Source organism: Anguilla rostrata, chromosome 14, assembly GCF_018555375.3.
Source record: "Anguilla rostrata isolate EN2019 chromosome 14, ASM1855537v3, whole genome shotgun sequence".
NCBI lineage: Eukaryota > Metazoa > Chordata > Actinopteri > Anguilliformes > Anguillidae > Anguilla > Anguilla rostrata.
The window spans coordinates 20,488,623-20,514,402 of NC_057946.1; the positions used below are offsets into that span (position 1 = coordinate 20,488,623).

General features: G+C 41.2%; 1 protein-coding gene across 2 annotated transcripts in view; it reads left to right on the plus strand.

Annotated features, from left to right (window-relative positions):
• Positions 1–426: 426 nt before the first annotated feature.
• The window catches only part of arhgap24 (Rho GTPase activating protein 24), a 98,520-nt gene continuing 73,166 nt past the window's right edge, over positions 427–25,780 (plus strand). Inside the window, exons 1-2 of one of the 2 annotated variants that reach the window (XM_064309090.1) lie at positions 427–466; positions 15,591–15,793. In XM_064309090.1, coding sequence (XP_064165160.1) covers positions 442–466; positions 15,591–15,793 — 228 coding nt within the window. In that variant the 5' untranslated portion in view covers positions 427–441. Of the gene's footprint in view, positions 467–3,178; positions 3,974–15,590; positions 15,794–25,780 lie in introns of those variants that run through there. The other variant, XM_064309091.1, reaches the window with a different exon arrangement.

Genomic DNA, 25,780 nt, shown 5'->3' on the forward strand with positions numbered 1-25,780 from the left:
ATGTGTCATCCACTATCTTATGGGTTACCAAGGCTTACCAAGAGTTTGGGTTCCTCAAAGAAATGATCGCAATGACTACTGACTCTCACTCATGCATCTTCACACAGCCACACAATAAAGCCCTGGATTTGGTTTATATATTTATTTGTGAACTATACCACATCTTAAATGTTCTTTCATTAAACCATCATAAATGCTCCAGCTCTGTACTGACTAATTCTCCCTACAGGAGATTTATCTTCGTCAACCAATTGCAACATCTGAAAGCAGCCAGTTGAAAGACACACAGATGACGTATTTTCTGCACTCAAGGATGTGCACATTTGAACTTGTGGGCGTAATATATTTGAATGTATAAACTAGCTCTTACTAACTTAGGAAGCTAATGTTTCTTAGGAAGCTAATATTTCTGACATGCTTTTTTTATTTTGTATTTAAACCATGCCACTTGTTTCTGGACTTGAAGGTAAGCGCCACTACAGGAAGGCCGTGTATACTTTTAACCAAAACTATTTTAGAATAGTCTAAATAGACAAACCTACATGTCCTGAATGCAAATATATTTGACTGGCTACCTAGTTATACAGGCTTCCATGTAAATTAGGCTACTGTCAGCTTGCTATTTTCGAGAAGTTCACAAAAAAGGAAGTTATTTAGCCATCAATATATTTCATACTTTTGCTTCTTGCCTAGAAGCCTGGTTAACTTTCTATCTACGCTTCAGGTGTTTTCAGAGACAAGATTGCATTAGTTAGCTTTCCAGCGACACCTCTGTCTGCTGCCAGTTGCTTCCTTAACGCACAAACGGAGCTGCATCTGAGGTCATCCATCCGTTGTCATATTTAGGAATGGTGGCTTTCTACAATAGTTGGAAAGAACTAGGATGTCTTCAAGACTGAATCGAATTTACGGACGGAATTAAAAGACAGCGCAGGTGGATGCAATCGTATACTATACGTTCGCTGAAGCTTAAGTAAGATCACCATCTATAATGTGGCCACAAATGATACACAAAAGTTATCATCTACGTGCCAATGTATCAGGCTATATAGCATCTGTTAGACATAGTAGTGAACATCAAATGTCCTGGCTTCGGACTGCAGGTGAAGCAACATAGGTGAAGTTGCATACCTACAGTATTACACTATTGTGGTCCTGTAGTCTCAGATAGTGTGTTAATTATAACAATATATTGTTATAGCTGGTCCTTTGCCTGCTGGAGTTGGGTTTGTGAGTGACCAAGTACTTGCTTGGCATAGCAGTCTCAGTAGGCTACTGCACATAAAATTGTAGACTTTTAAAGTTGCTTTGTGAAGTCATATGATTTTATGCACAATCAGACCTCTATTAATTTTTATGTTTTGTGAAACACTAGTTGGCGGAAACAAATCGAGCGATGACAGGGTCAGATTGACACAAACATTCAAGTGGCTGAACTAATGTACAAAAACATTAGCTTCATTGGAATAGTGCATGTCTAATTTCTGTGAAACATAGTGATTACCTTTGGTTATAACTTGCCATCATTTTCATATCAGAAATTTGATATTTTTTTAAATGTTGTTGCAATGGTCAGTGACACTAAGATCATTCCATTAAGAATAAATGCAACTAATAGGGTGTAAATACCACCCTCGCATTATATGTGACTTGAAAACATCTGAAATTATTAATCTCCCTGGAGCTGAATAAGAAATCAGAAATGCAGCAATATGTGAGCGTTGTCAGCCTCTGTCACAGAATGTTTCAAAATGGACAATTGGGAAACAGAGCATTGTATTTTCCAGTGTGACTAAATAAGACATAATTACTTCAACAAAGTGGTGACAGTAAATATTCTATGAACCATTACTCATGCAGTGGACTGGCTTGTGCCATTTCACATTTGCAGTTATCAGTGTTCTTCGAAACGAAAGACAAAGATAAGTATAGGTTTGACATGTGAGAGGTGCAAGTGATATCCCAGTTTTCTGCTTACTGAATACATTCGTCTCATGTGCTTCCGAAAATGAGGCGCTCTATTTTGGCCAGTGTTGATATTGTCAGCTGCACAGACAGAACTGCTTTCTACCTTCTACCATTTTTTATACAGCTATTTCTGACACATATTCCACTGGATATATTTGTAGAAGGTAAGATTTTGATTAATTTAAATTTGGAAAAACTCAGCGTAATGAGCATAAATGTGAGGCTTGCAAAGAGAAAGTTGGCCAAAACTTGTGTGGATATAGTTCGGAGGGACAGAAAAAAACCCTTATCAGATTAACTAAGCATTGTTTGTGTTCCGTAACTCTGTTTTCAGGACCTCAACCATCTAAAACCATAAAAATAATCAATAAAATCTATATCATTCTGCCACTTCTCCAGAATGAATTTCCGCATTTCCATGTGAAACCATGGACTGTACTGTAAGCTGTGGTACCGTTTCTTTTTCAAAAGACCATGACTAATTTGTCCATCACATTTAATTTACATTAAATTCAAATTTACCCTGTCACAAAATGTAATATTAGGCTACCTGAAGTTCTTTCTTAAGAACTCATTGTTCATTCTGTCTTATTCCAGTGTTAACATTGGTCTGCATTGAGATTTCTCAAAAATCCTGTGTTCCAGTATTGAACTAAGAGAAGCAAAACTGTTTTGTGCTCCTGCCAGTTAGCTTGTGCACTTTTGATTACATTGGCGTAATGAAGTACTCCTGGGTATAACAATGAATGCCACAGTAGCAGAATTTCTTAAAGGGCCTCATCAAGCTAGCACATTATTTTATAGTTGCCATTCTTGTCCCAGTAATAAGGACCTATGCCTGATGCCGTAAGAGATTTAACCACCACCTTATTCTGTGTTAGCTCCTCAAGGGTGCGCCATGACAGAGACAGTAGCTGTTACGCAGCTGTCCACCGGCCCAGAGCAAACAAATAAATTGCTTTCTGTTGCTGTTTGTTATTTGTACAGCTGTGGTAGCACAAGTTTCTGAACTCCGGCTGTCTGTCCTGCGCCCAATCACGGTGTGCGGGTGACAGCGTGCCGAGAGGCTTGGCAGAGCCGTCTCAGAGCACTGGCGTTTTCTGAAGCTTCAGGTGGAATTTTTCCCGCTGGGGGAACTGCGCCACTGGGAAAGAGAGGGTGAGACCCTTGTGTGAATGAGAGAGATGGAGGCTGAGCCCTTGTGACAGAGAGAGAGGGGGAGAAAGAGAGAGAGAGAGTCTCTCTGAGTGAGGATGTCAGTGAGTGTGTGAGACAGAAAGAGTGGCATAGTGAGTAGTGAACAGAGAGTTCCCAAGAGAGACAACAGTGAAAGAGAGAGAGAAAAAGCCCCTGAGAGAAACTGACAGAGAGAGAGCCCTGAGAGAGAGAGAGAGAGAGAGAGAGAGTGACTGAAGAAGGGCTGGCAGCGTGTGTATGGAGGGAGGGGGCTGGCAGTTGCCTGGGTGGAACCTGAAACCTGAGGCTGTAGAGTGCGCGAGGGCCGTGTTCAGTCAGAGCCGTTCGCTCCAGACTTCCTCAAACATGCTCACACAAACACCCTGCGCCTCCTCCCCTGCACGCAGCCTGCCTGCTGCCTGACTTCCCCGGGACTGTGCTGGCTGTGCTCGGCACGCAGGCTGCTGCTCCAGGCACCCCGTGCGGCTGCGCTGCGCCGACTGCATCTGCGACCGTGACTGCGTCTGCGACTGCTGGCCCCCAGAGACCCCCGGCACGCAGATGGTCTGACCAGTCAAGGGAAAAGTTTATGACAGCTCGCCTCGCCTCTCCTGCGCTCCAGACCCCAGACCGCCGTCCTGCTCCGCAGCAGCTGAGCCGCTGTATGGGGGTGACAGAAGCAGCGACTCTGCCCCACCGCAGCCTCTCTCTCCCGGACTGCTTCTCTCTCGCTGAGTAAAGTGTGGATTGTCAGTCTTTTTCCTTTTTTTTTTTCTTCCTCCCGTTTTTGTACCTCACTTCTTCTGGACTGTCGGGTCAGGTTTCAAGGGTACGTACACAGATGCGTTAGTGTGCCTGCGTGCGTGCGCATGTGTGTGTATGTGTATGTTTGTGTCTGCTTGTCTGTTTGTGTGTAGGTACTGTATTTGTGGGTTCGTGTGCCTCTCTATTGTAATTGTTTGTAGACAGGACAAGTTGCTTTCTCATGCTTCTCTTCTGAGCTACAGACTCTGAATGCTATTACATGTCACTAAACCTGTGCTGAACGTGGTTTATCCTTAGAAAGAAAGAAGTGCACTTTATGCACACTTGTTTATATGTGTCAGCTTGTATTCTGTTTCAGTTAAGACAGTTTACTGAGAAACTGTGACTGATTCAGTGACTGCATGGATCATTTTCCTTTCATACAAATGCTATACGAAACTAATGCAAATAGTTTTCGTCACCTCCGATTTTGGTTCTGTGAACGAGGTTTTCATGTGAATAGATAATATAGTCCGGCTTCAGGTATGGTACTTTATTTGAATATCTGCTGTGTAAATGATAACAGATAAGCAAGTACCTGTTTAGATGGGTGAAAACATCCTGAAATGCAAACTTTGTTATTATACTGTAGCACCATCACCAGCAAAATATATGTGCTTTTCTGCATTACATTTTAACTGTATGTGATTAACACAATTTACTATTGTCCATGCTTGCTCAGACTACATTCAGAAAGGGCGCAATTAACAATGGCACAATTAGTCATGACACAATTAGTATTCATTCAGCAGGTGATTCCTTATTCGTGGGCAGTGCAGTGAAATTCAGTGAATTGATGAAAGCAGAAACAGCCAGATTTCAGACATTTCTGACATTAAGAAACTGAACTGAAATACTTGTGTGTGTGGGTTAAACTACCGCATGCCAGTCCTCGTGTTGAGCTGGGAACTAGAAAAGGAAAATGAAGCAGAGATGTGCCCCTCAACTGACAAGTCTCAAGGACAAAGGCACGCACAGAGGATTAGTTCAGCGCTGACAGATGAATCAGCAGTCTAAATGTGTCTTTCAGGGAGCTATTACAAAAGCCAAAAAAACGTACACCCATTCTTAAAATTACCGGTGAACGGATCCTCATTACTGAGCGCAGTCTCCATCTCTGATTGAATTAAAATAGTTCCCGCATTACTTTGTGCCGGCTATCGAATGTCCCCGAGCGAGGTTCGCAGCGAGCGCCGTCTCCTGTGGATTATTATCATTCCCAGTGTGAAGACGGTGGGAACGAATGCGTCCGGAATCAGGAATGCTTCGCAGCGCCCGGAGGATCACGTTGCTGTCAGCTGCCAGGAGAGAGAAGGATCAGCGCTATCCGTTTATATGGGGGCATTGTAGACGCGCCGCTGCCGCTAATAAAGTTTGCAGAAAGGACAGTTAGCGCAGCTGAGGATCCGAGGCTGTGATCGTATGACAGACGGGACGGTGGCAGGCACGCTCGCACGCAGACACACGCAGAGAGGCGCACACACACACGCATGAACAGAAGACGTCTGAGTCACCCACAAGGAGGGTATTTACGGCGCTCGCACGCGCGCCGTGTGATCACTGAGAAGCGCTTCCGCTGCCGGAGACTGAGTGAAGTTTGTTTGGTCTGCCCGTTGCGTACTGCAGCAGTTAGCGGGAGAGCAGGGTGCCTGCGGACAGGTTCTGAGCTACAGCAGAAGCAGGGCTGCCTCCCCACACTGCTGCTCCAGTCCCTTACTCCTGCCCTGAGAACGCCCTGCCAATTAGCCCTGGACCCGAGCCAAGCCACATGTGCTTATCCCACAGGACTGTGCCAAAATGACATAAGACTGACTTTAACAACACTGCGCACAGTCTGAGGCTGAGTAGAGTCGCAGACAAAAACAGGCCGTACGTATTTATTTTTATATGCATTCTGTGGATTAATGACGGACGGCTTGGCAGACGAATTTCAGGCAACGTTCGAGGTCGCTAAAATGGGATGAGGCATGCCTTCAGTCTCTGCTGTGAAAGTTTCTGTTGTTCAGCTCTTCATCCTGTTCTTTTTCTTTAGTTGTATTTTAGTGTTTGTAGCAGTGTGAAATCAAAGACTGGTGTTCAGCGGCTCTTGTTCAGGCAGTGTAGTATGTTGCTGTGTTATGTGGGGTTTGTGAAGTGTTTTTGGACTGTCTGGTTTTGAAAGGGATATTTTTTGGTTTTTAACCCTGCTGACCAGTGCTGACTAGTCTGACTTTGCGGTCTGGCACATTACGGTCACGGATCTGTTACTCAGCTGTGTCACACACAAAAGGACAAAGTATGACTGTGGATGAATCCACACTATTCACTAATTCCTCATCAGAGGCCTGTTAGTCAGAATTAAAGCACAATATAACATGGTCACAAGTGTCACAGAAATAGCTTTATGGTAAATCCTTATATGTACTGTATTTACGGTAGACTTGAGGAAAAACATAAAAGTGTACTGTTCATACAATAATTGGTGCATGAGTACTTTTAGCATTTTTAAAACATATTGTTTATTTGCTTCTGGCAGAGCCCTCTCTGTAGCCTCCCTGCATGAACACAGCTCCACAGGAAGGTACCCATCCTCACACCCCACTGTCACTTCAGCATGGCCTCTCAAATGAAACTCATCCTCCCAGCAACATTCAAATTTCAGAGGAGCCAGCGGCTCGTTACACAGACTTCTGAGTCATCGGTCTGCTTTGTAAATATGCATAAAAGAAAAACAACCACAGGCTGATGTTTTTGATGTTAGTGGCAACACTCGGAGAATGCTTCATATTCATATTCTCAACAAAGCTCCGTGTGTACTTTCCAAATTTATTGTGTGTTGTGCGACCGTTGTCTTTTTAGTTATGAACAGTTGTTGTTTTTGTTTTTTTTTTCTCCCTTGATGGGAAACATGATATGATAGACTGGTTTGTTCGGATCTGTGCTTTGCGAAGTGCATTGCCCGGTCTGTTTGACTATCGCCCCCCTGCATGTTTGAGCTTGTCATGGAGATTGCTCTTACCCTGGTGCTATTTCTGCAGTGTTTGACCATGGGAGGCTTGACTCTGAAAAGAAACCATTCTAACTGCTCTTTGTATATTCAGCCCCCTACGTTTAAACGGATGCCCACACTGTACTGTGCCCTAAATCTACTGCAAATTCAGAGAGAGCCTCCTTACATACTTAATCATCCATTTATACTGGACTTCCTGCAGTGATCTGTGCCTGGGCCTGTGAGTTGGGAAGAATTAGGAGTTCAATACAAGACATCTTCATTTGTTTTGGTAAGTGGAAAAATGAACACGTCTTGAATAAAGACATACATTTCTTCACTAATTCCTTTTATGTGTGGTTCCACTGGCGGGAAGGGGTATGTTTAGATTAGGGATAAACCCAAGGCAGTCATTCTCAACCTGTTCTGGACATGTCTCTGTGACTTGTAAAGCAACATAATAGATTCCATTTTGGTTCTTTTAAAATGGCCTTTCTGTATTCTGGGCACATCAAACACAGTCCTTATTTAAATATTCTTTCTTACAATAAAATTTCCCCAGCTTACGAGACAATACTGTGCTGATAAAAATGTCAGTGCCTTTTAAATGGACAGAACCTGATACTCTACCTGGACTGCGGATTGAGGGCGACTGAATCACGCTTTTTGATATTGAGCCACCCGTGTGAATACCACTGTACACAAGTGGTAAAAGCTGACCGGCAATTCTCCCCAGACAACTGCAGTGCTGTATATCCTGTCGTCAGACAGACCGTGCACAGCCCGGTTAGACAGCCTAGCATTAGCGGTCTAGCGCTGAAGCTGTTTATTGCAGCAGCTGTGAGACTGGTACCCCAGCCTGCAGACAGACAGATGGTCTGGATAATGGCTTTGGCAGCTTGTTAAAGAATAAAGGAAAAATAAAGAATTCATGCTTCGAGTTCCGCTGGGAATTTTTAAAAGGTCTTAAGTGTTGTTTCAGACAGTAGATTAAAGAGACGATGATAAGCATTCAATGAGGTTCATCCATTGTTGTTAATGGGCCATTCAGGAGAACAAATCAAGGAGCATATTTAACACTTTTTTCCATGCCAGAGAAGTGTCGCACAGCCATTTCCTACCACAGCAACAGCAGAAACCCTGCGTTTTAATCTGTGTTTCTCTGTGCCTCTCAGAGCTGCTCTCCGTGAATGGAGCTGTGAAATCAGATCACTTTCCCACAAATGAAAGCTCTAAACAAAGAGATGTCAAATATTGAACAGGGCTTTTGTGGACCAAGAGAGAGGTTCGTGGCATTCCTCTGCAGAGGGCAAACACACTGTGTAAGCAGAGAACACCAATAGGTTCTGGAAGCTAAATTAGCACACCTCCCTCGTGTTGTCTTAGGGTTTCTCCACTGTGCTGTCGTAAGGCTTTCTGAGGGCAGCCTTTAAAAGGAGAGCAGCCAATGTGCGTGTGGATTTGATGGCCGTGTTGAAGTATGGTGGCCGTGCCTCTGTCATCGCTTTGTGTGAGGGAATGAGCCTCAGTCTTTGCACTGGGTCTGTGCTGAGGGGTGTGGCAGGCACTTGTGAGGGGAGTGTTTGTACAGTTGGGGCTCCTTCTGTGCAATCGTAAACACCATGTGCTTGTGACACGCAGAGAAAACTAGGTAACGCTAGATTGCTTTCAGAAATGTTAAATGTTCACAGTGAGATCCATTCCGTGAGTTTTCATTGGAGATATATCATATGGAGCATGGTTGGTGTTTAGACTGTTTAAAGGTTCTCACCATATTTTTCATTGCTCTGTGGTTGTCGTATGACAAAAATACTTTTTAAATTCACGGTCAATACCACTCTAGTTAGCTTCTTGCCCATGCTCTAAGAAGGGACCTTATTGTGATCTAGCTCCAGATATCCATTTGTTTGGCATCCTCTCCGGAAGGTCTTCTCTGTGCTGGTTGCAAAAATGTATCAACTTGTATGAGATTATTTATATTTTTAAATGGATAAGCTGGGGGAGGTTCAAATAGTCTCAGTTCTCACAGTGTAATTTCACACAGGAAGGAGGCTCACGTTGGTAACACTTGTGCTGGGACACACCCGTCAATGAACCGACTAAACCCGCATCAGACTTCGCAGAATATTTTTGTTTTCAGAATTTGCACGGTACTCTGCATATGTGCGAATATTGTGCTGTTGCTGCCTACAGACGACTGCCACGCTCCAGTGAGGGGTCAAATCCACAGTTGACCCCTGAGAAAACCGGAATAGGCACACACTGTATGATATAACTAGTTTTACTGTTAAGCAAACACAGCTGCTTGTAGACCCTTGTCTGATGTGAATACTCAAGATGGACGAACTGCCCAAGTAAAGTATCTGTCGACCTTCAGAGCTAGTGTAACTGTCAGGGAACAGGATGATAATACGTGGCTACTGAGACAATGTTAGATTGAGTTCTTGCCAGAAATATTCAGAGCACTGGCAGGGAGCTTGTTAAAACAATGTCAGATGGAAAGGTTTCAGCTGTTCCCTTGCCAATATGTATTATTCTATTAAATAGGTAGCCGAAGATTTTTAAAATGTCCAAGTCCATTTTGGAGCAGCAGCAGGATGTAAAAAGACCGAACTGGAGCTTTGGTGACACAGGAGTGAAAAAACGATTTGTTTGCTGCAAGCCCCTGTGCAGCCTGGGACTGGCATCTGCACCTGAATGAGCCATTTCAAATTAGCAGATGGATATGAGTCACAGAACAGTGCAATGGAGGGGGGGAAAAAACACAACTTATCACTATTAGGATTGTGATTTTCATAAATCTTAACATTTTGTGTGTGCGCTTTGTTGCTTAATTGATGGAAACGCATTAGCTGGGCCAAAGTAAAAGCAGGATGAGTCAGGGATGGTGCGTTTTAGCATGCCCTGTACCCTGCTGCTAATCAACAGTACTGAAACACCAACAGAATTTTAATGTCCTACTTCAAGACGACCAAAGCCAACATTAGTTCCTTGGCAGTGCTGCAGTGAGGAGAGAGGGCCATTGCGATCTATACTGCAGTGGTATAATTCTGTGGCAGAGGCTACTCTACCAAATACCGAAAGTTATGAATTGACTGACACTGTCACGAAGTAAATTCAGTGTGGTAACCTGACGTGAAACCGCTGGTGCTGACTCAGCTACACTACCTTATTTTTAATGAGCAAACAGAGCTTAGCCTAAATTACAGTATTCAGCCTCCCACAATTCAAGTTCAAGCACCAGATGAGGCACGGATTTGGAAAGTTTTATTAATCTAATTAAAAATAATATCACTATGCTGACACCATTGTGTTCAGGAAGGCCAGATGTCTGCCCTAATGCCAAACTGTAGCGCCTACCCTAAATGCCTATGCCTCTTCGGCTACCTACAGGGAAATGGAGAGGTGAGTAACATATTCACAGCAAATTATGTGATGGTGTGCCACATGTGTGATTTTCAACTGCACTGCACGCAAATAATAGGCTCCTGAAAATAACCTAATGTTACCAAGAGTGAGAGAAAATCTCCACCAAAAACATGGCAAAACACACCAAATGTGTGAGGGGTGGACCCAATCTCTGTAGAAACACAGATAGAGGTGTTTGACAGACTTACAGCACTCTCACACAATGAAGTGAACCAATGTACTTGCATGGAGTGGGGGTTATCATGTTGTACGCAGAATATATTCATTGAGCAAAACATTGAAGGTAAAACATTATTACATTGGGTGGGCCATTTACAATGTCACAACAACTGCTGTAAATGAAAAAAAAAAAACTTCCCCCGCAACAGAGCGGAATGTTACACGTACACAAATAGTAGACTAGGCAGACCTGGGACAAAAGGAAAATTTCAATACAAATGCCACAGTTTCTCTTGCACTAATGGCAGTTTATTAATTACAGCACAAATGTGTAAACACTCACAGTATGAACATAAAAGCATACCTTAAATAAGACCAACAGAAACTCTAGTTGATACTGGACCATTGGCAGCAAGTTACAGTAATATCTCATCCACAGAGACAAAATGTCTAAAATTCTCTCTGTTGCATTCTCATGCTTCGATTGGTATAATTAATAGGGCAACCACTGAATTACTGGGTGTGTATGTGAGCTGAAGGGTATATGCGTACAATAGGAAATGAATTGATCTGTGGGTCACTACAGCAATAATTACCATAATTGTTAGAGTGCATACAGCTTGACTGGGTTTTCTTTGCCATTTGTCTGATGGCAATTGTGTGATCTTCCAGGAACACTCTGTACAGGCACAATTTGGATGTATTTATTCTAAGAAAAGTTTTTTTTTTTTATGATTCTTTTTCACCTAACTTTTTTAAACCACGGATTTAATTTGCTGAATTAGTTTTCTTAGAAAATTACAAAAGGATATACTTAGTCTTTTCTTCAGCATGTCTCTCTGAGGAATATATGATCTTGTGTTTATAAACAGCCCGTGCCAGAATATATCAGTGGTCAGCTTTGCGTCTTCCTTTGACGCATGTTTATGATAGAGGTCACCGTCGCCTGTTCCCACTGCTCCAGTGATGCAGCTAGCGCACGCATGCTGTGTGAGAAAGTTCCATCAAACATTCCTTTCCCAAACAACACTATATCACACCCCCCTAAATACTGCAACAGCTGCATTCTACATTGCTTAAAAACAGTCAAAAATCTGTGTTGTTAAATTGTACCAGGCCCTAAACAGGTATGTGTATATATATTTCATATTTCATATTTACCATACAGTCGCATGCAATGACGGACTTCGACAAAAACATGCAAAAAAATACATCTGAATTCCATTTCAAAGCCAGGATTTTCATTTGATTCTTTGCTTTTTTTATGGGTTCGTTACGTCTGAGATGTCATAAATAATACATTGGGCCCTGATGCTTATATTGCGGAACATGTGGGATATTTTATTCATGAGATCCTTGAAAGGGTCCCTTTGAGCTGGTCCTGGGCTGGGAGTGGGGTGCTGTGGGGCAGGGTTAGTGCGGATGTCATTGTCTTTGTCAGACATGGGCTCTTGACCTTGGACATGAAAAATGACACAAGGGCAGATCCAAAAGAACAGCTTGTTACTCCATGTTGTCAGATGATATGTCCCAATCTGAAGAGAACTCTGAAAAGAACACCCGTATTATGGGTGTGAGTCATTTGCATGCAGTAGACACCTAAGGGGAACTGATTTTCTTTTTTACATCAAGTTCCTTGACAACTTCTTTCATCTTGACTTTCATCTTGGTTTCATCATCATGGTGTTAGACAAAAACTTTACATTGGTTTAAAATCCTGCCACCTTGTCCTCTGGTTCACGGGCAACATTTGGATCATAAAATCATACTGCTTAAACACTGCCTCAGGAACCTCAGCAAAACAGGTCTGACAGCATTTAAAAATATGTGTAATTTATTCATACATTTATTAGGGGTAGGTTTTTGCTAATCTTCTGATTTGGCAAGTACCACTGACTTTTTTATTGCTTTGTGCATGCAGGCGTTTCCAGTATAACTTCCAGTGCTAACAGTCTTTGAAAGTGGCACCATAAATTAAAGGCTTATGACTGTGAAAAAGGAGACCAGATGCACACTAATATATCTTGTCTCCCCTTTCTTCATTTCCACCTTGATGGTTCTGACCCCTAAGTTAAAATATTTCCCTCATAGAATTTGTTGGGTTCGTCCATAGCAGTTTGTTGCTGGATAAATAGATAGGCATGGGGCTTGGCAGGGGCACAGAGCAGTGGCCTGTGAAGGCACGCTTTTCCTCTGTGCCATCAATTAATGGCTGGACCAGGAACGCAAGTGTGCACTAGGCCAAGTATGTGAATCAACCATATTACTCCATGTAGTGTACACCTGGGCATACCTGGGCAATCTAGTCGTGTGCAGGACACCACTGCTTTTTGAAAGAGGTTCATTTGTTTTTCCCCAAGGTCTTCTTTCCCGTTTGACTGCCAGCAGCCCGAGAGGGAGAGACCGTTAGCAAATGGCCTGGAATCCTCAGACAAGGAGACCGAAAGGCCCACCATGCTGATAAAGAGAGGCAGAGTCCCTTTGAATAATTTAATGAAACCCAGAACTCAACAGGATATTGCTGGGACGTGGAGCCAACGCGAAGCGTTGTCGCCATGTTGTTGCCGAGGGAACAGTGTGGCGGCAGATCAGAGAAGGCAAAGGTTCACCTCGTGGGCAGACCGCGGTTCTGCACTTGTTCAGCAGATGACGAGAGCACATCTGGACCTCATCTGGGGCTGCTGGTCAACGCGATAAAACGGTTGGGATTGTGACGACGTGGCAGGGCAAAGGTGCCGACAGTGACAACGGCTCTGACTGACTTACGCTGCTGCTGTAGCAACGGCAGTAAAAGGAGAATAATGGTCTACATCACAAACTATACAATGTCCTTTCTATAGTTCAAGATTTTGTTTAAGATGTCCTTCTTTGGTGATAAGTCCATTGACATAGAGGACTGAATGAATTCTGCAGTATCTGCAATGTACTACAATGGCCTATGATTAGTTAACTACATATGTGAAAATGATTAGGATATGAATGAATCAAGACAAATGTAGCAGTGATATGACTTATTTTGGATCTTGTTTATAACCCTGAGGAAGAACATAAAGTTTATTTGCAAGAAGATTGCATTTATTTGTAATGTTTAAATAGCCTCTCTTGACATTTACAGTTAATTTTATGGTGACTCTTTAATATTTATAAATGTTTCATCCTACTGAATTGTTTTCAAAATACTTGGTGTGTCAAGGACCAACTCACGTATGTTGGTGTCTTTGGAAAAAACTCTTGGTTCCACAGCAGAATATTTAATAAATGAATCACCATTTACATTCAGAGCTTTGGCATGAGTCCTCAGCAATGATTTTCATGACTAAATTATAATCATCAGGGGATGATTATCATACAAATGTAGGCTCATAAAAATGTTTTCACACTACCAAATGGCAGTCTCACCATAATGTTCTTGTTCTAGCTAAAAATGTTAGATGTTTTAGGCCAAGAGTGCACATTAAGGGCTGATCCATTTCAGAGCTTTGTGCCAACTTCTGCTCTTAATGAGTTAATTAACTCAATCATGTCTTGGCCTGACATTTGTAAACGTGCCAGCTACAGCTACAGACTGCAAGTATACCCTAAAGTGAATCCTGTGCTCAAATATAGGAGTGAACTAGCATAGTTTATAGAGCTGTCAGACTAAAACTAAACTAAAACTAAGGTAATTGGTCGGAAGAGAAACCAGCACACCCTCTAGAATTGTGCCGTTCTGTTTTAGTCCAACGAGGTGGAAAGGAATTTATGCTGTTAAGAGAGGGAAAAGCACACTGAAAGGGACCTAAGTAAGACTGTCAATCAATCCCTCCTCATAAATGCAAATGGCATTTTACTTTGTTGGATGCCTCTAAGGTGGTAACTGTGACCAGAACCCAGTGCCCTGGAGACGATGTTAGATGTGGAAATTGAGCTGGATCGGGGCTACAAAATCAAGTTGCATAACACATTTGGGTCTGAAAAAATGCTAGAATCTGAAACTTAAAATTTAGAATCTGGCTGTTTGGGTGTCTTAACATTGACATAGACATAAATAGTGTATTTTTTATTAGAATATTCCCCTGATTTTGATGTCTGTTAGTTGATGATTGTTGATATTTTCTCACAAATGCATGTACACAGTAATTCACAAATGCTACAGGTCAACAACCAACAGCTTTTAAAATTGGATAAATATTCTAAAACTGTACAATCATTTCCTGGCACCCAGTGATTCTTAAATTTAATCGAATATACTACCCGTATATTTTCACATAATGCACTATTATAATTATTAAGGGATTTCAAGGGAAATTGGACACTCCTTACATTGATTAATGCGTTTCAGTCCACATTAGTAACACTGAAAAACATATAACACATTCACATTACTTCAGCACTAAACTGTCACGCTACAGTATATCTGTCATGTGAAAGGTCACCAAAACATACTGCTGACCAGAGGATTCCATATGTTCTCTGGTGCTCACACTTCTAAGTAGACTTGCATGGTCGATTTGTAGCCTGAATGGCATGTAAATCAAAGTTTGTTGTGGTTGGGGGGAAAACGTGCAAGTTTTCTGTCTGAGGAGCAATTGCACAGAATGGTAACAGTGCTGTTGTGTAAGTGGACTAGAGCAGGGTTTGCAGTGTACTAAAAGAGTGGAGAAGCAGGCCGGACCAAAGTTTGGCTTTTACAGTTATCTGCTCTTGGAACACATCCACCCAATTTTCAAATCCTTAATCTCTGTGCATATCAAAACCAGACATATGTCTTGCATATTTGCTTATCTGGTAAAATTCAAATTCTAGTTTTTAATATAGCCAAAAAAATAAATGAAAGAAAGAAAATTGTTATAAGGTTATATCAGATCTACCTTGAAATGTCCTTCCTGTTGTTTGGGTATGTGTGGCTGGGCTTACCTTTCTGGCTATGTGAAAAATAGGTTAGGTCTCTATTCAACTGAAGGGAGAAAATTGGAAGGTTAAGGGATCTGAATTGAGAACAGAATGCAGCTAGATGTGATCTCTTGCGCAAAAGGCTGGTTTTTCAACCTGCACCTTATGAACCTAATTTTTTTTTGCTCTTTTTGTTCTTTTCTCCTCACTCTAGAAGAAGAAAGCTTTGGACTTACAATGGAAGAACAGGCTGTCTCCAATAGCAGCCCCCAGCACAGTCGGACACGGCAGAATGTCATCAGGTGTGGGTGGCTAAGAAAGCAAGGGGGCTTTGTCAAGACTTGGCACACACGCTGGTTTGTCCTCAAGGGAGACCAGCTTTATTATTACAAAGATGAAGAAGAGACAAAAGCACTGGTAAGTAACTCTTTTTTTACACATACTATTTAACGGTCTCTACAGTGCTTCTTTAAGCAATGATGTCAAACTACTCTGAAACTTATTACAGCAGGGGAAAAGAGCAAGTGTCCCATTTTTCACTTCTGCAGACTGATGGGATGTGGAGTTCTGATGTTTTAGCGTTGTTTGTGTCCTATGATCGCACTTTGTCTGACAGGAATTACGGAGGGCGCATAATAAATATACTTTTGCTTTTTGCCCTTTTCTGTTTGTTTTGTTTGTTTTTGCAGTCTGGTTCCAGACAGTCTTGTACATGACAGAGTCTGAATGTACTGATAAATATAACATCATGTGCTACCTATGCAGAATTAATGTTTGAAAAATATGACAAAATATCTGCTATCCAGAAGGATGCCCTACTTTACTCTTTGTCACGTAGGTGCATTGTGATTTTGTTGTGTATTTTCCAAAACTCTAAGGTGACAGTGAGCAGTAATCAGTGTTCTACTGATCTCCAGTATGAGAGACTGTCTTCCCCTCTTCCCCTCACGAATCTGCACCTCACAGCAAACCAAGGGTGCACTTAAGACAACGCATGATTTCTGTTATAATGCAAAGTTCCCATTGAAAAACCATTTCTGGTGCACACTGGTGCAACACTGAGGTAATGAACATATGCTTACAACTGTCCCCTACCTACTATATTTGGGAAAATATAGCTTTTACAAACATACGCACACACATGCACACATACACCTACACCTACACACGCACACACACCCAAACACACACACACACACATGCGCACACACCCAAACACACACACACACACACACACACACACACACTCACTCTCTCACACACACACACACACACCTAATCAGAAATTGGGATACTGCTTTAAATAAAAAACCAGCAAGTCATTTGTAATTCAACCTTAATTGGATAGCACTGCTGGCAATCAATGCATGAACACTGTGATTGGAGCACATATCTTTAACCAGCCCCTTCTTGGCTGTATACCACTCATAAATCATATGCACAAATGCTTCAGTGGTTTAACGGTCCCTGATCAAGTCTTATTTTCAAGTGAATGAAAAATCCTTGTTCGCTACACACTTTATTGTTTTTGGTCTGTGTATCTTTCCATATTGAATGATCTCATAAGAAGAATAGTACCATGTAACAAGCTCGCCGTCTCTCCAAGGGAGCAATTATTGTTGAGATGGTAGACTTTAATGGAGAAACTGTGGTTCAGACACAATGTTTCACAAGCAAATCATTTTAAGGAGTATGTTGTCATTAGTGATACATTTGAAAAAACTTTCAATGTGCACCGTGTGCTGTGACAAAATTAATTCATTTATTTTAACAACCTGTGCTTATGTCATAGCAAGTTACTTTACAGCTTGGTTAAAATAAAAGCTTCAAGCTACATGGTGATGCAGGGACTATTTTGATTACTGGGTGAGGGTAGTGAATTTCATATTCATTTAGTAGGGCAGTTCTATATTTTTTATTTGGTTTGGCTACAAACCACTGAACAATAGATCACACAGATGGCACAAACGGTGAAACCTATTCAAAATCGTATGTTATAGGCCTATGTACTATATATTGCATACATGTTATTTTCTAATTTGTGTTGCATATTCTGGCCTGGATTATAAATATATTCACAGTATATGAGATTTAAGTTTATCAGATGTTTTTCATGGCAAAATGGCTGCACTAGGATGGAATTTTCCCTTCTGGGTATAGAGTACCTACACATCTGCAAGTACTAAATCACCTGGGTACTTCAACTTTTTGATAAACCACTGTTGTTTTCAGCATGGTCTTTGCATAATCTATTTCTGGAAATTTCATGTGCATTTCTTCAATGTCTTTAGTTACAGGCAGCAAACAGCAGAGCTTTTCTGTTCTTTGAAGCTCCAGTTATGTCTTACAGTATTAGTTTACTTATATTTAATGGGTTGTTAAAACTTCTTTCTACCTATTAGTGATTTTACTCATGTTAAATTACAGTTCCAATTTACACCTCTTTTTGGAGTGAGAAAATATCTTTATTTTTTTTATTAAAGACATGAGAAAATGAGAACTTGAGATTTTTAGAATTCCTAACACAATGAAAATTCCAGGGATCTTAATTTCCTTGGTTCTACAATCTCTATTTCTGGATTGATATTAATCAAAGGTGGACATTTTAATTTTTCAAAAACTTCCAGGAAGTCTCATCCATCCTTTTGTATGGCTTTGTGCTATTTCCTGTTAATTTTTTGTTGTGCCAGCTGTCAGCCAATTTCCAATTGATGCAATAATTAGTTGAGTAAGCTTTGCCTTTGCCTGCTTCAGTCAAAATGGCTGTGACTGTGCAAATCAGTGTCAGACAAGTATGAAAGACACTGTCTCTCTGTGTCCTACTTTATGTCCTGCTCTTGTTCATTCTGAAGCCGTTGTACTATGATTGGCATCAGAGTATAGGCCCTGGCTGTGATGTGTGAAACAAAATGGATGTCTGGTAAATACCCTCAGGACTCCATCCAAATTTCACAATTGCCAAGTTGGACCATTCCTAACAATGCCAGTTTGCGCAATCCTGCATTGTTTCCACCAGATTATTGTGATTATATCACAGGTAGCCCCAAATAACTAACAGTGTGATAGGCTATCTGGAAAAATTGAGAAACAAATCCATGGGGCACATGCTAAAATTCACATTCTGACTAGGGGTTAAATAGTCAGCAAAATAGAGGCATAAACTGCTTTGAATTTGTTCAAATGGGCACTGAAGCAAAATGGCAAGCTTTAGAACTAGCAATGTGAGCATAGAGATCCAAAGCTACTTTAATACTAGAGCCAATACTAGAGCCAGCTCGTTCTGGATAAGGGAGGGTTAAAAAATTAGTAATACGGGATCGTGGGACGGTGATCTCATAGAGATCGTCGTAAGAACCTAAAGAGCAAGTGGCCACTGGTGCTGTAGTTCAGGTGTGTTACATCTCAGTAACCCCCCCCCCTTTGGGGGAAAGAGAGAGGATATCCACCTGACTACACAATGAGGGAGGCAAAAGTGACATGTGCGGTCACTGTGACCCATTAGACAGCACACAGATCGCCAGGGTCATGCTTATTATCTGCCTCCTGTTGGCCTCTGGCTGTGAAGGTGCATGGATGGCAGAGGTGACAGGACCATAATATAAAAACAAGGCTGTCAATCAGTGCTTGGAAAAAAAAAAGAAATATGAGGCCTAATTTTGTTTGGGTCTATGTGTAATATGGCTATTTTAATACACTAAAGGCACAATGCTTCACAAAGTGACCAATCATTAAGCTACCATGATACCAAATACAGTAGATGCTGCACCATGCATATAAAACAAGCAACAGTTTCTTTAATTGCTGTTAATGACAGCGTTATAGCAAGCCCGCCCAGTGTTGTGGCAATCATAGACAGCCTATTTTTCAAAGATATTGTTATTTAGTTATTTTGTTCATCCCTTCTGCCTCATATGGTGGCCCCTGCTGTTTGTTATGAGTGTGAAAGGGCATGACAGGAAGGTGCTAGCAATGCTAATCTTTTTATATTTAATATATGTGAGAATGAAATCTTCATTTCAGGTGGACCACATCAATGTCAGATGTAGATTCTCACTATTTCCTGTGAATAGAAACTAACTTTGAATGCTCATATTAAAGATGAGCTCTGCACTCCCTAATCTGTTATTTCAGATGTGGCCTTTATTCTCAAACACACAATATATTTTTTGCATGATATGTGACCATATTAACAGCGTATGTAAGAAATAAGTTACTTGAATTGTACTGAAGGACTGATAACACACTGAATGGATTCCCTTGACCATATATTTGAGTCAGGGGAGAACAGTAAAATAAAGAGTATTATAGCTAATTTGTTTGATTAAATAGCTTTTTGAAAATATGAGTATTGTGGAATAATTGCATTTAGTAAGAGATGTCTCTCTTGCTACAAGGAAATATGAGCATGGTGTTGAAGTGTGAAGAGCTGTAGAAAGTGTATCAATTTACAAGAATTAAAATGATATATGCTTAAGCATTCCATTAGTTGCTGTGGTAGGCAGTTCTGGTTTGCTACAAAGCAAAGAAATGTACTGCTGTACTTGCATGCTGTGAAAAGTTAATCTAAAATTATGGTGGGAGGACAGTCATGCGTGTTTCAGTTGACGCTTGATTTTGCATAGATATTCATAGGCCGAGCTGCAGCACTTCTTCATTTTTCAGTTTCTGTTTGCAGGGATGTGAAGGGCTGATTCAATCAAATTCAATCAGAAATAGTGGAAATTATCAGTAGATTTAATGATATGATATGAAGTGGTACTTTCTTAATTTATTCTTGTCTTGGATCACACACATTGTACATGACTCCCCTTTATATTTAAAATACTACTACCTCGTCCGGCGCACCTGTCGCAGTAGGTGTGCAAGAGTCTTTTTTTATACTAGAATCATACCTGAAATTGCTTGAAATATGTCTTGAGAGATAAGGAGATCTGCCATTTGCCAAATGTAGCTCTATTGCATTACACCTTCATATTTGATCGCTAGATTTTCTTTTTGGAGAATTTCAAAATTGTTTCATCATTTTAGTAGTTGGTTCAAAGAAACATGACAGCACAAGTCTCTTTGAAACATTAATTCAAGGTGTTTGATCTTTTGTAAATGCTATAATTCTTTGAATATCAATGAGGGACACAATGTTATGCCCTCAGTTCCAACACACTTGAGTGGCTAATTTAACAAGGTATGTCTTTTTACTCACCACCTCATCTGCTGCTAGTTTGAAGCTTGTCTTGTGGTTATATTTCTACAGTGGGCGGTGGGCTGGGGCTCTTCTAAATTACATCCAGATCACACAAGAGAGAGAAAGAGAGAGGACTTTACCATTACATTTCAGCTCAGTGCTCAATAATAAATGTTGCTAAAATACTGCAACCCCATCAACAGCAGTTGACACCACATGGTACTACATACCTGGAGAAACAAATGTTACAGTGCCTGTCTGCTTAGATGAAACTTAGTTGAAACTTAAAGAAAGCTAAACAGACATTTCTAAAGTACTCAAAGATAACCGCAATATGCATTTAAAATCCATTTCTGGGAAATGTTTAATCCATGGGGGGCAGTCTAAATATACATTAGCATTACTTTAAGCATTAGTTTGTCCGATATATTTTTAAGTTAAGATGTTATTTAAAAGCCCAGTGAATCATCAGCATAAGACATAATATTTTCTCAAGCAGTAGTATTATCTATTATAATCCATATAAGATACCCGTTCCTTTTAATGTTTTTTTGGCATTCTACCAGTTTACACTGGCATGCTGTTATAATTAAGACATCAGAATCCAGCACTATATATATATGTGTGTGTGTATATAACTTTTTAACATGAGATTACTGAGGTGTATTGGGAATTCAGATCTCATTACCCTGATGGGAATGTAAAGTGCATACTGTAGCAGTGTTACACGGACCCTGCAATCATGTACCTGTGATTTACTAGCTCTGTCAACCCCTGGAGATTTTTTGATCACAGTTATTCAAAGCACCAATACGACCTGTGCATGTGTAGGAACCTCAGTCTGCTTTCTGTTTACACTTCTTTCCCATGAAAAAATGGATTTCCTGCGAATGTTATGATTATGTTATGACTTGATTCATAATCAGTTTGTGAGTGTCCAGCTTTATCCAGGTCTACACAGAACTTGTAGAACAGGTTCAATTTAAAAGGAAATGAATTAATTTCAGTTGCCTACCCAAGAGCAACTATAAATCGATGGAAAATGTTTATACCTTGTTTCAAAAGGTAAAAATGAAAACATCAAATAATTGTAAACAGGGATAACAGTGTTAGTTAATTATTAATGAGTTAATTAGTTAATTATTCTAATGAATGTGTTGCCCTTCATTTTTCGATTAGTTATTTCATTATGTTAATATTTTACGCTGTTTTGTTGTTTTCCTTTAAAAATGCAGGAAGTAGACCAGGCAGTTTAGTGTCGAACTTGAGGATGCATATCATTAAACGACTTCTGATGTGGGCGTACTTGCAGACAATAACATTAGGTTGGTCGTGGAAATAGTGTCGTATGACTACTAGCTAGCAAAACCGAAAATGTCTGATGACGAAGGAGATTTTGTTTTTCATCATGGGATTGTTGTGCCCTATCGACTCGTGCCGGAATACACAGAAGAAGAGCTGGCTAATTTGTAGGCTGATCGTGCGAGAGCGAGAGTGAGTCAGGAGCGGGCCGAGATTGAGGAAACAGGCTATTCCCAGGACAAACGGCAACTGGTGGTAGACATCCTATGTATCACAGACAGACACGATAGCGTTAGCCAGCCCGCATAGTACCTACCTCAAGTGGTTCAACCAACGATGGGAAAACGGTGGGTACAGCTCCAGGCTTCAGACGGTCGCCTTGGTAGTCGGTGCCTTCAAAGTGGTTGCTGCATACCCTTAGTCCTCATTTGCTAACTTCTTCGGCTGTTATGTTGGGGTGTCTGATTACATCCAGCCATGTCTGGAAAACTATGAAAATGTGCTTCCAAGTCAAGTTTATTATAACAACCGGGTACAATGCACCTCATTTTTACACTGGTATCGCATCAAACAAAAGCTAGCAGACGTTAGTTTGTTCGATTTCAACGCTAAGTTAACGAAATGTTTTGCTTCGCTTCTTCTCGATTTTGCTGCGAAACGAAATCGAAGAAGAAGAAAAAACCAGAAACTGTACTACTATGTGGACTTGCCCTAAAAAATAGGTCTTTGTTTCTAATGTTAGGCATTTAAAATGAAATCACTAATTGACAAATGAAGGGCGACACATTCATTAGAAGGACAATATCAGTCATGAGAAGCAGAAGTGTTATAAAGTGCAATTCCTCTTTAAAGACAGATGATTACTGAATCCATTTTTCTGGCCTTTTTAGGAGTGCAATATTAATGTGTGGGCTTTATATGATTCCGTGACTGCTGGTTATCAACCAGAACCATGTATACTTATCATTCACTGTGAGTCCAGACAACACTTTTTCCCAAACGGCCTTTTATGACTTTTCCTTGAATTGAGCCCTGACTGCCCACGTTCACAACGGGATCACCCTCCGGTGGCTCTGGTCTGGGAAATTCTGCAGGGCCTTTTGGACCACCTCTGCCTTGGAAGTCTTTTGACTGCCAAACACGAAGGTCAGTAATCCCAAAACCTGGAAGTGGGCGGAAGGCAAGGAGAACAGGCCCTGTCAGACAAAGCTTGTGTTGTTCCCCTCCCTGGCGAACAAAAGCATTACAGTTTTGAGACGCAAAATATTCCGTCTTAGTCAGCACAGTGCAAGGCGCCGCAAAATTTGGATGGATGGCTTGTTCTGCTTCAGCGTAGAGCTGGAGATTGCATGATTAGTCAAGCCCGACAATGTTACCCGCTAGCTTCCTTCCTTTGCAAAACGTTTTCAAATGTTGCCTCTTGGGACTTGAGTGAGAATGTCTGTAGGAGTTAAGCTCTCCGATCTGTTGTGGAAAGTAACCAAAAGGGATTTGACAACAAATATCAAATCTGGAAAAAAAAATTTATAGGAACAATTTCTCCAACCTTGTGTTTCTGATTAGTTATGGGATATATCCATATAATAGTTAAACAAACTCAAAATCAGGTTGAGTTCTCATGCTTGTTTCTCAAGTGACATATTTAAGCCCTTGGGTGCCCGGAACTTTAGGAGCTTTAAACAAACATGCCTAACACATCAAATATGCCCTCAACATACCCAAGGAACATTACAGTTCCTTATTTCCACTCTTACTCTTTGCAACAGAAGTAGACTCATTATTTTATCATTGAGGAAAGCTTGGAGGAATTAAACTAGGCCAGGAAAGTAGGAGTGTGTGCAGAGCAGTTAATCTCCATACCCTAACGTGCAGTGCAGTACAGAGGATGAATTCTGGCACAGTCAATAGATTGTTCCCCCATATGCTCCGAAAAAAGAAAACAAACAACTAGGCCAGACTGCTCTCTGCTCCTGCAGCCCACTTCATGGAGGTCAGCGGGCTGGAATTCATCGCCAGGACACCGGCCGCTCAGAGAGGGCGTAATTACCCTCAATGAGCACGAATCAGCGAGCACGGAGGGACACGAACGGTGATGAAGTGTGAAGATAAAAGCACACATTAATTACCCAGCTCATCAGAACTGATGTCTCTATTCGTTACCTGTCTCTTTAGGCTAATTGCTGTCACCCGCACTGGGCAGGGAGCAGCTGGCCCTCTGGTTGTCGAGGGCGGCGGTGGCAGCCATGAAAATTCATCTCCGCTACGCTAACGCCAACGCCCACGCCACTCCCCCTCACCCCCAACATGCGTCACAGTTGTAGTTTTTGCTTCGGACCATGAGAAACCCAAATGTTTCTGAGAGGGAGTGCCCCAGGGGGGATAATTTTACCGTCACCAGTGAAGGGCGTGTTTTCCTGAAAGGAGTCTGTGGCCTGCCTCTTCTGCACAATCTCAGGAATGTGAGGAATGGGAACTGGCGGTCAAGTGTCAGATCACGAGCCCGGAGGAGCGGCACGTGTGGGCACGGCACTGGCATGGCGTGTGCGTGTCCCTGCTCGCTCAGTGCGCACACATCGACCGCCCCACAAAGAAACGCCTGTCAGGGCGGACTCAATCGTGTAATTATTCTAATTCGTCCAATGGCATAATGATGAAGCGCGCTTTGTTTATAAAACTTTCTCTGAGGTAGGAATTTCTCAAAGCACTGTCTTTAGGACAAGCTGCTAAATAGGCTGCAAACGAAATATGTGGAAATGCGTAGATCATTTGGCATTGTACTTAATTTAAAATTTAAAGTCCAAATGCATCATTCATAGAACATGCACTGTTTTTTTCCACCGCTGCCAATATTTGTTATGGTGTTAAGTAACAGACTTGTGTTCAAATTTTAAAGAATGCTAAAACCTAGACATACATTAGTAAGGAAAAGGGTATTATGGCACAAAAGATTTTTTGGAGGTATTCCTATCCTGTTATGCTCCATATCTGAAAATAAATATAGTTTCTCTATTATGTTGTTGGTCTAATTTGACTCTCCTACTGTAATGACTTCAAAGTAATGCTTTAACAGCCATAACATATAGAGCCCATTGTTGTGTGCAAAGCGACACTCTCGCCTGGGTGCTACTGTTGATGTGTAATAGGATGAGATAGGGTGCTACAATAGAAAAAAATTGGAAGAAAAAAGTAATTAGCACCTGTTCCCTGGTATCTTGTTTCCTACCGTCAGTTTCTATACCTCTTTACATCACTCGGCCTTTCATGCTAAAAACAGAAAGATGGTTTCCTTTGACAGCAGGTTATCTCAAGACCAGTGGCAATAAGAAACAAATGCCAATTTTGTTGTCTGATCCTTTATTTACTCTTGTTTCATTGTTAAAGGCATAATACGCAGGATATTTTTTATTCGAAAATATTATAAAATACCAATGCTAAGGCATATCTATGATACTCTGGCAATCTAAGTCTTTAAGCACTTTTGCCAAATTTGTTCTTCTTTTACCTGTATTAGTTAACCTAAAATGTGTTCAGGACGTTTCTGGGCATGGCGCTCTTTTCTGTGTGGGGAGGGGTGGATGTGGCTACAGAACCTGTGGTTTGGGATCAGATTCCAACAATGTGTTTGTTGCTAGTCAGCTGATACAACAGCAGATGCTAAGAAGCCTAGATACAGTGAAGCAAAAAGACAATGGGGTTAGGACAATGAGAGCATTTCACTTTGATTACCATTATGACTGACAGTCACACATACAAGCAGCTTTCCTTAATTCTGCAGTCTCAAAGAACACAAGGTCAGGTAGACAGGTAACCTGTGTCAGTAGGTGAGCTGTCAGCTATAGTATGAGATTACATTAGTCATTTATTCAGAAAGTATTATCTGCTAGAGTTCAGCTTTTGGTCTTTTGAGGCTAATGACCTGC